This window comes from Accipiter gentilis, chromosome Z (assembly GCF_929443795.1).
Source record: "Accipiter gentilis chromosome Z, bAccGen1.1, whole genome shotgun sequence".
Classification (NCBI taxonomy): Eukaryota; Metazoa; Chordata; class Aves; order Accipitriformes; family Accipitridae; genus Astur; species Astur gentilis.
The window spans coordinates 1046424-1057446 of NC_064919.1; the positions used below are offsets into that span (position 1 = coordinate 1046424).

The 11023-nt window shown below is 43.5% G+C and overlaps 1 protein-coding gene across 3 annotated transcripts; it reads right to left on the reverse strand.

The window, feature by feature from the left end:
* Positions 1-4432: 4432 nt before the first annotated feature.
* Positions 4433-10982, reverse strand: SLC25A51 (solute carrier family 25 member 51). 3 transcript variants are annotated; one of them, XR_007505112.1, is made up of 4 exons: positions 10842-10982; positions 10245-10516; positions 6137-7147; positions 4433-4913 (listed from the first exon to the last, which is right to left on the reverse strand). XR_007505112.1 is itself a non-coding variant. In XM_049795677.1 (3 exons), the coding sequence occupies exons 2-3, from the start codon at positions 10352-10354 to the stop codon at positions 6232-6234; spliced, it is 1026 nt and encodes a 341-aa protein (XP_049651634.1). In that variant the 5' UTR covers positions 10355-10516; positions 10842-10982; the 3' UTR covers positions 4433-6231. The 3 variants fall into 3 exon arrangements, 2 of the variants coding, with proteins under 2 accessions (XP_049651634.1, XP_049651635.1); XM_049795677.1 differs by having other exon boundaries at positions 4433-7147; XM_049795678.1 differs by lacking the exon at positions 10245-10516 and having other exon boundaries at positions 4433-7147.
* Between the last annotated feature and the right edge of the window lie 41 nt (positions 10983-11023).

The window sequence follows — 11023 nt, forward strand, 5'->3', positions numbered from 1 at the left end:
CATTCCTGATCTTAGTCAAAGGTGCATTTTCTTAAGCACTAAGTATCTTCAGTTAAGTATAAGGTTTTTAATACAAGAACAAATTCTGCATGTAGAGTATTTTGAAATACCTGAGATTTCATAGTAAAAATTGTAGCCTTTTAATACAGTATCGAAAGTATCGGAACTGCTCTGAAAATATTGTACTTACAGCCGTACAGTAACTTACTATTTGTGGACAGTTTCTCTTGCTTGCATAATAAATTAAACATTTAATAATTCAGTGAATTAAAATCTATTTTAATGTATTTATCTTACACTGAGCTCTGTTCTGTAATGCTCACTGGTTCTTGCCTACTCCCTACAACTAAGAGGGAAAACCCCCCAGTGCTCAGAGGTAAACAACCTCTCTATGCGAGTCTCCTTCCCTTCATAGGTTTCTTTGCTACTGTCCTTACCATTAAGCATGCTTGTGAGAAGCAGCAGCTCACTCATGAAGCCTAGAAAGCAGGACAGATGTTGGCTGTAGTATGATAATTACAAACTGTTGTGTCCCAAAGTTGGAGCGACTCAGGTTTGTGGATTTCCTTGGTCAGAATTAAGGTGAAATGACACCAGGGGAGTTCAAACAACAACCAACATTTATTCAACCTAGCTAACTTTGTCCAAGTACATACAAACTTGTTAATATGAACCTTGCAACATGTCATTAAGCTGCTATTTGAGAAGAGGAGGGAAGTACAGGAAGATGAAATGGAAAAGGGAAAAAGATGAAATGGAAAAGGGAAAAAGATGAAATGGAAAAGGGAAAAAGATGAAATGGAAAAGGGAAAAAGATGAAATGGAAAAGGGAAAAAGATGAAATGGAAAAGGGAAAAAGATGAAATGGAAAAGGGAAAAAGATGAAATGGAAAAGGGAAAAAGATGAAATGGAAAAGGGAAAAAGATGAAATGGAAAAGGGAAAAAGATGAAATGGAAAAGGGAAAAAGATGAAATGGAAAAGGGAAAAAGATGAAATGGAAAAGGGAAAAAGATGAAATGGAAAAGGGAAAAAGATGAAATGGAAAAGGGAAAAAGATGAAATGGAAAAGGGAAAAAGATGAAATGGAAAAGGGAAAAAGATGAAATGGAAAAGGGAAAAAGATGAAATGGAAAAGGGAAAAAGATGAAATGGAAAAGGGAAAAAGATGAAATGGAAAAGGGAAAAAGATGAAATGGAAAAGGGAAAAAGATGAAATGGAAAAGGGAAAAAGATGAAATGGAAAAGGGAAAAAGATGAAATGGAAAAGGGAAAAAGATGAAATGGAAAAGGGAAAAAGATGAAATGGAAAAGGGAAAAAGATGAAATGGAAAAGGGAAAAAGATGAAATGGAAAAGGGAAAAAGATGAAATGGAAAAGGGAAAAAGATGAAATGGAAAAGGGAAAAAGATGAAATGGAAAAGGGAAAAAGATGAAATGGAAAAGGGAAAAAGATGAAATGGAAAAGGGAAAAAAGAGAGCCCTCCCATTGAGTCACGAGGTTCAGAGCAGACCCCCTTGCTTTCTGGACTGCTGCTCAGAGGAGCTCAGGGGTGGCTAGATCCACTTCTAGTTTCAGACTTGGTCAACGGTTTATGTTTCAAAGGATGAGGTGTAGGGACCGTGGAAAAGAGAGAAGGGAAAGAGAGAAAGGAAGAAAGAGAGGAGTTTCACCAGTCCTGGGTCCAGCGTTGGTCCAGCCAGCGTAGAGATCCAGTTCCAGAGGGCGCGCACTGACTCGTTCTCCCTTTTATAGTGTGTTAGTTGATGATCTCAACATGCGCAGTTCCCACAGCCGGGGTTCACTGGAATCGGTTAGGGGTTCACTGGAACGGGTTAGTGAGCTTTGCGGGGGGGTGTTCATTGTGGAGTTGCCTCTCTTTTCCTGCTGGCATGACCACTTAAGATAGAAGCACAGTCCCAACTTCCATGGGGCCTTCTTTTCTCCAGGAAGGCATAAATTGTGTTCCTTCTCCTGATCACTTAAGATAAGGAATTGGGGCTTTGGAGAAGTGCGTTCCCACCCTCTGTGGGGCCCTCTCCTCTGTCCACATCGTCCTGTTCACACAACTCCAGCATTTTTACAGAGGTTGTTTTGTCCACCAGAGCTCTTTTAGCGGATGTTTGAGACATTGAATTTGTCAGACCGTCACACAAACAGTAGAGTTAACCATTCCATTGCCTGAGACAGTACCTCTGGGGTAGAGAGCTTCTTTTGGTCACACAGCAAACCCTTGAAGGCAGGATTGCTGTTCCTGTAAAATTTTGCTGAAGGAGTCTTGCAGTGGTGAGCAGGCAACTATCTGCCCCCAGGGAACAGCCTGAAACTGAAAACTATCCTGCCTGCTCTGCCATGGGTAGCTGTGTTTGTGGTAGTGGGTTGTGGGTTGCCTGTACCAAGAGTGACATTCTGCCCTGTTACACTTCCACTTGCAAAGGTCTGGGCTCTAGTGAAGCCAGTTACTATTATGCACATGGAAAACAGCATCTGCATAAAACCAAATTCTGTTTCAGCATTACCTGAGGCGCAGATGAATGTCACAGTTATCATGCAGGACCAATGGCATATTGCATGCTTGGGGCATGTGCATGTCACTTGGTTATCTGCTGTTGTGTTTCCTGTAAATGAGGCCTCAACACATGCCGGAGCAGCGTGACATCTGGGTTTAAATCAGAAGGTGGATTTGAGTTGGGGTAAATGAATACAAGCTAAGCAGCTGAGGAAGTGAGCACACTTTATTGCCCTGGCTTTGCTGTCAACGGGGTAACACTCAGCTGCTGCAGTTCTAAAGCTTGTTCATCAGACTCAGCTTTTCCATCAGGTTTTTCCAGAAAATGAGCTAAGATTCAAAGTTTGACTCTGAAACTCTTATCCATACAACAGCCCTGTTTGATGCAGACCACCTGAGCAGTCAGTGGTAAACAGTCTGTACCCTGTCTAAAAGAATATGCTATATACAGTTTACCTATCCTGATGCTGCAAAAATGCTATTTAGGCTTGTCAGCACTTGTGGCTTTCTCTCACCCCCTCACTACACAGTGCATAATAAATGAGGGGAAAGCTGTCTCTCTAGTTGTTAGAAATTTGATGGCATTAGTTTCTGAGAAGAAAAAAAAACCCTAACTGGACTATCACAGCCTGACTGACATGTGATGTTTATTTCTCAGGGCTGTTACTGGAGCCTCCTGCCTTTTCCAGCTGTCAGTTCAGAACTACCAAGAGCTGTTGTCTTATTAGTTTACTTGCCTATGTAAAAACTTGTGTTCTTCCCCACCTCCACTGCAAACAGCTAAGAACTGGCCAAACTTAATTACCTGAGGTACTACAAGGTCTCTGGAATAGAAATATGCCTCAAAAACCACAAAGCAGTATTTTGCAATATTGCTGTCCTTTGGTCAAAGTAATTACCCAAAATCTAGCTCTATTAGCCTTTCAGCAGTATTCCCATTAACGTTGTTGGAGACTTTCCCATTCCCTTTAGCTGGAAATGATTGTTGTAGTCCACCAAGAAAATCAACTGAGACACCAGCAGTCATTTTTAAAATTCTGCTTTAGAGGTTGGTCAAACCTGACTAAGAGTCCCAGCTGCCTGTTTTCAGAGAAGGCAGCAACTGAAGCCTGGCAATGTCCTGGTTTAGTAGCAACACAGTGTTGAGACAAGGCAACAAAAGGCTGAGGATCCCACTTCTGACCTATCCCATGGAAAAGGGTGCTAACCAGCCAGGGAAGATAAGCCAAGGTCAGTTCTCTCTCAGACTTTCTCCTTCATGCTACCCATAGTAACCCTGCCCTGCAAACAAGACAACACATAGAAACACTGCTACCTAGCGCTTGGTTTGAAGATCTACTCTTTCCTGATCCTTGCCCAGTATCATTTGTGTTCTTAAATTGCAGCTGCGTTAAGTATGGGGTTGAGGCAGTCTGCTTATAGTCAAATTTGTTAAGCCTGGAAACAATCTTGAAACTTGCCTCAACAGAGCTGTTTTCATGTTAGTTGAAGCATCACAACTCCTTCTGTGCCCTCTTGTTCCCAGACTGGCAACACATCCTGTTTAGCAAACTACCTGTTCCATCTCACAGTAACTTGTGTGCCAAAACACACTTCACTGATTATGAGTATCTGTCCTCTTACACATAAAACACCTGTAATTTGTTAAGCATACAATTCTTTGGATTTTGTTGTAAAACTGTCAGTGGTTATAAAGCAAAGCAAAGATTATACTTGAGCATAGTTCTGTCATGACAGACCTGCAGTGCACTCCATCTAACCATGCCACATAAGCAGAGACAGCAACAGACCAGGACTCCACTTTTCCCTTTTTGCTACAGTAATGCCAATCACCAGTTAGTGGCAGGCTTATGTTAAACTCTTACCCTCAATACTTCAGATTTCCCAAAATTAGAGAAATATATAATATCTTCCACAGAAAAAGAGGATGCGAATTTTTTTTATTCCATCAAGGAGTGATTACAAAAAACAGTACACTGGTGAAAATTAGATTCTGCCAGTAACAGACAGTCAGTAAACATTTTATTTAAATGCAGATAATCACAACATTCAGATACAAGAACACTCACTTGTGCCTGGCCATTTTTGACTGTGAAGCTAGGGTCTATATTATAAACACACTGATTGGGACCAATATTTGAGGACAGTTTAGCTAGTGAAAAACTCAAATGTAAAGTAATAGCTACTCCAAAACTTAGGAAAAGAACAATTCAGACAGTTTCTGAAAGCTTTCCTGCCCCCCATCATCCAAAATATTTTGCTTTTATATATGGTTTCATAAAATAAAAACTCCCCCAAAAGAATCAAATGCTTTTTGTTAAGACCCTCACCTGGTTTAAGGTTATGCTTGCTCTTCTGTCCCTTTCTCTAAGGCCTGAAGTCTTGTATCTCTCAACTCCCAAGTCTGTAAGACACACAATACTTCGTATTTCTGCAAGTCTTTTTCAATACTCACCTACAGAATTCCTTAAACATATCTCCAAATGCTGTATCTTTCCTACCTAACTGCTTCTAAGATCTTTGGTTGTCATCTCTGCCACATTTACAGATCTCCACCGAAGTGGGTAATACCCAGAAACCTCCTCTTGTTGGTGTTGCTGTACAATTCTGCCACACAGCACTATTAAGAGTACACATCAAGTAGGCAGAAGTCCAAGTTTCAGGTAAAAATATCTTGTGATCCATTATTCCACAGCACAAATGAAACAGAAGTAATTTGCAAAAGACAAGATACCTCAGCAGAAGAGAGCTGTGTTTGTGAACTACTTTCACAGCTGCAGGAAGCTGAACTATTTCATGAGCATTACAGAAAGGACCATCTTCTTTCTGGCCCCATAGCTGTAAGCAACAGAAAAAGCAGCAGTGCCAAAAAAAACACCAAAACAAACAAAAAAAACAACAAAAAAACAAAAGGCAGAACAAATTCACATGTTTGCAAGTAAGTGTTTTTTTAACAAGGAAGGACACTTTAAAGCTTTAGTAAATTTGCTCTTTCATTCCTTCCACTTTTCCCTTTTCACATGAAGGCACATATGTACATATACACAGAGATCCCACTTTGAACTGGAGTCAGCTTCAACTAACTTAAACATTCAGTAACCATTCTTACACTGCTGAATGAAATGTTCATCTTAACGCCAAGCATCAAAATGGCTGGCGGAATAGTCTGCGTAGGCTTAGTTTAAGCTTGAATTTCTGAACTTCAGTAATCCTCATCTGGATGTGTCCTTTTAGCTTTAAACAATAAGGAGTACTTAGGACCCTAAAACATTTGAAAATGCAGTTCTTAAATACAGATTTTGAAGTTTATCAGGCAAGGGAATCAATTTTCATCAGCCCCTCCTTGATTTTCATGTTCTACAATGTGGACAGTGGAGCACATTCCATCACGGAGCGTTAAGAAATTTTGGGAGTGATACAGAATAAGCCTCTGGACTAATATAAGCGTTGGGGGTTTTTTTGTTTGTTGGGTTGTTTTTTTTTTTTAAACCTTGTGTTTGTCTAGTAGCTCCATTATGGGTAAACTCACTTCCCAGCAAAAATACTTCAAAAAGGTCATCTTAATTGCACAAAGGTTTAGATGCATCACCATTCACCCCATAAATATTGAAGGCCAAGACTAATTACCTTTCACATTACGCAGGCACTGTTCCCTGGGATTAAGTGACATCATACATGCCAATACTCAAATGAACAGACGAGCCGAAGGAAGATAGTGGTTTTCATAACAGCTTTAGCAAGAATTCGTAGGTTGCATTGATTATGCCCCAGGACAGGACAGAACGATGGTAATTCAGATGGGCTCCTCTGAAAAGGTGGATCAGTTTTCTATCACGTTCCAGCCAGATCTTCACGAGAACTTTTGAGAAGGATTGAAATTCACCACCAATTTGAGCTTGCATGCGAGTTTTTACAACATTCACTGGGAAAAACAAGAATCCTAGCATGGCACCCAAGAGCCCTCCACAGATGAAGTCATTGACCAAATGAGCGCTGTAAGAAGTTGCTTCAGGCAGACACTGTTTGATAGGTCCCCGTAGGCCAAAGAAGAGTGCATTGCTGGGTCCATTTCGGAGCAGAATAGGCACCAATCCCCGGTAATATTCTCTCATCCCATAGACTTTGAGTACCTTGAAAGCCTGGTAAGTGTTTGTAAATTTATCGTGGTGTTTGTAGTCCTGAAGCAAAGTCTGAACTCGCTCAAAAGGTGTAAGAATAGCTTCTGTGGTCCCTGCAAGCACTGCTGCCATGCTACGAGTGAGGAGTTCAGGAGCACTTGTGTGGCTAAGGAGCAGGGAGGAGAAATCTTCATACAAGCCAAACATTAGTGCCAACGTTGTCGTTTTCTGCATTAATGGGGGAAGAATGCCGCGATAGAGATTTCGAATTCCATCCTTCTGCAGCTGATGTACTGCATCTTTTGTTTTCAAACCATACAACTGCTGTCGAAAGAGGACCTTCTGGATGGGAAAAGTGACTGCTATATTTGTGAAGGCCGCACAGTAGCCACAAAGATAATGTTTACCAGAGGTAGCCGTTGTATCATTGCTCAGATATTCCTTTGAATTTGTTGGGGCAGAACCTTCTGAATCCATCATACTGTTTTTTCTTACTGCAGTATATCTCAGTTCTCCTTCCCTACATCAAAAAAAGAAAGAATGAACATGAGCAGAAATGCAAGTGACCCTGCAGCTTTTTTCACACTAGCAGATCATTCAAACAGCACCTGGTATCTTACACCTGAGAAATGCTCATATAATTCAAAGGAGAAAAGCAACAAATGCCAGATGTGATGGATGTTGCACTCTTTTCTACTCAAGTCTGAGACCTGAAAAAGTGGCAGTTTTTCCTTTCTGTACAGTTTTAAATTAAAAGAGAAATAAATTGGGAAGGAAACTGAGATATGAACTCCTCAAGTGCTACATTACAGCTGACAAGAGGAAGCTTACACATTAGATTTCCCCATTTACTGTGCCACGGAATTCAAACAGTGACAGGTCTGCTCTCACACTAGTAAAATACACATCACCAGGATAATGGTGGTGGGGACAGAAAAGAGTCTAAGGAAAAAAGAAATAAAAAATTAAATAAAATACATGCAGTAGCATTAGAAATTCTGATCATTCCACTCCGTCCTTCCCTGTGGCAGAACACAGCAGATAATTTAAATAATAATTTGTCATGGTTTAACCCGTCCAGCAACTAAGCACCACACCACCACTCTCTCGCTCTCCCCCTTGCGCTGGTGGGGTGGCAGGGAGAATTGGAAGGGTAAAAGTGAGAAAGAAACTTGTGGGTTGAGATAAAAAACAGTTTAATAATTAAAAAGAAACGTAAAAAAAATATTGTAAGGGGAAAAACACTACAGAGAGAGGGAAATAAAACCCAAGAAAAACAAGCAATGCAAATGAAAACAATTTCTCATCACCAACCGACTGATGCCCAGGCAGTCCCTGAACAGCCGCCCCTCTGCCAACCTCCACCTGCCACCGCCCCCAGTTTTATTGCCAAGCATGACGTCATATAGTCTGGAAAACCCTTGGGTCAGTTTGGGTCAGCTGTCCCAGCTGTGTCCCCTCCCAACTCTTTATGCACCCCCAGCCTGTTCACTGGCCGAGCACAGTGAGGAGCAGAACAGCCCGTGGCACTGTGCAAGCACTGCGTAGGAGTAGCTAAGACATCCCTATGTTACCAACACTGTTTTCATCACAAATCCAAAACACAGACCCATACAAGCACCTATGAAGAAAATTAACTCTATCCCAGCCAAAACTAGTATGCAATTGTAATCACAGGCTTAAATTAATCTACAAGAACGCTTCTAACAGTTAATTAACCTGCAGCCTCATCTGCAGAGAAAGAAAGCATCTTGAACCCACACTTGATTTTCATGTTCTACGAAGAAGTTCAGACCTTGAGCTAGGCTAGATCTGAGGTCCTTAAGGACACATAAACAGAGACAGTTCCACCAAATAAAGCAGGGAAGTACTGAAGTAGTCATTACCAGGGAACACCTGATCATCATTTAAAATGGGGTTGCTTATTCAAAAATTGTAAAAAGCTGGTTTTGCAGGTAGTCTGAATCGTAACTTCCATTACAGCACAGCTTGAGTTAAGTCAGTACCAACCAAGCGAGGCTGGTGGTGGTTTGTGAACTTCAGATACTCCCTGCCAGCAACATGCATGAGGTTTCCATGATTTCAAAATGGTATTTGGGGCTAATGCCCCTGCTTGGCATGAGGAGCATGTTTCTCAAGGTGCAGCCACTACAGGCTGTTATGTGAAGGACACGTGGCAGAGGCTGTACAGAAACAAGCTGGATTGCTCAAAGCAACCTGACAGATTATTTTGACCAAGTATACAATTTATTTTTAAAACAAAACACGTATATACCTGTATTGGCTTTCCCCCTATTTAATCCTTTAAGGTCTGGCAAGTGAAAATGTCATCTAAATAATTTACAAAGATTAAGTGTTTCTGTCAATATGAGAATTAAGAGCAGAAACAGAGATTCATATTAGATGGCTTATACACCACTTCATATATGCAGCAGTTTGGTGTATTAATTCAGATTATTTTAGTTCTACTTGCATATACTAAAAAAGCCACATCTGTAGATATGCCACTCTTAGACAGGGCACAGTGGGTCATGCTAATTCAACTAACACAGTGTGGAAGAGTCTTATCAGAGACAACACTGTTAAGGAAATGATTCATATATATGGTGTCATTCATGTGGGTGACAGCTGCCTGTGGCCAAACCATATTTTTCCCTCAAAAGAAACTCATCAAGAAATACAATAAATCAATTAAAAAAAAAAAAAAGAGACCTTTAGTTCAGTTTCAGAAGCTACATGCTCCTTTTGCCGTAACTGTTGTATCTGTCCAGTCAGGAAGCGTTGAAGGCTACAGCGACCCTCATGTAAGGAAGACATCATGCTTCTGAGTTAGGAACTTGCAAAAGCCAGGCACAGCAAGTCCTCCCAGAAGCGTTTACAACAGAACCCTTGCTTTCAGACACAATCTGTAAGGCCTGTGCCACCTACAAGTACTAAAGCACAGCAGCCACTTTGTTTGAATTTAACATAAAAGAAGCAGTTCTCAAAAAAGAATAGAAGTGTTAGATCAATGGCACTGCCTATACATACCAGCCCCTGAAGCTGCTGCAACATCCCATTTATACACAGAAGTTCCCTTCAACCCAGGAGCCGATTTCGGAGCGCTCTGGGCAAGGGAGCACATGTGATCCTTTTTGACATCGTGTTCCCCGATCCAAGTGCCTGCCTAATACCAAATCAGGTGCCTGCCACCGCCACCAACCCGTTTACCTGTCTAAATGACCACGACCTTCAAAATGCTGGCATGTGACCCAGCAGGTCTGAGAAATGCAAGGCAAAGAATAATGAAAGGACATTTGCTATCTGATATTGCATTATATTTCTGTATTTGTAACACTGGTAAGAGATAGTGGTGCTTCCCATCATCCTGATGGCTGTGGAATGAGCGTGCTAACTATGAAGTCCTCCTGGCTCAATCGCGGTTTAAGATTACTTGGGGAACCAAATGCTCATTCTATCAGTAAATCAGAGTAACACTACAAACGCACACTCTTTCACCATCAGCTACATGAAATATTCACCCTAAACATCAGCCAGACCCTGAAGACACGCAGCTGTGTCACGTAATACGGAAGGTTTACAGATTCGTTCATTCATCTCCCCAGCCGATCACCTACCGCTGTAACAAACACCAGATTCCCAACTTGGGGCTCACCAGCCCGTGGCTCCTCACCACCGCCAACCCACTGGAAGCACCGGAGCACTTCCCGAAGGACGCGCAGCACATTCGAGACTCGGGCAGCCGCCCGGGGAAAACCACCGGCCTAGAGACGCCGAGGAACACCTCAGTGTTCCCCGTGAACCTGGCAGGGCCGCCCGGCCACGGTGCCGGACTGCCGGAGACCCTCGGGAGCGATCGTAGCCCCTCCGGGGAACGGCACCAGGCGACCTGAAAGCAAACAGCCAAACACGAGTCAGCGAAGCGCCATCGGGGAGGCCGTGGCCGGGAACCGGCTGGGGAAAACACCCGCCCCCGCCGCGGCGCGGCGGCCGGCAGCCCGGTGCCCACCCGGGCCTGGACAAGGAGCGCTGCTGCGCTCCCCGGCCCCAGCGGACCGGGGCCGGGCTCGCACACCCAAGGTCAGGCCGGCGGGGCGATGGTTGCGGCCCGTTCCCGGTGGAACGGCGCTCGCTGGACCGCCGGGCCGGGCCCCGCCGACACCAACCGGAGCGGAGCCTGGGACGCGGGCGGCGTGTCCCACCTCAGGACGCACCTGCGACCGTGGCCATGGCGGCGACGGGATGAAATAGGAACCTCCGCCGGTGGCGCGGCGCGGCCCGGTGCGGTGCGGCCCGGCCCGGCCCGGCCCGGCCTCAGCGACCTGACCGCCGTACACACGCCGGCGCCTGACGCAACCACGCCGCCTGACGTAAGACGCTGACGCTTAAGTAGCGG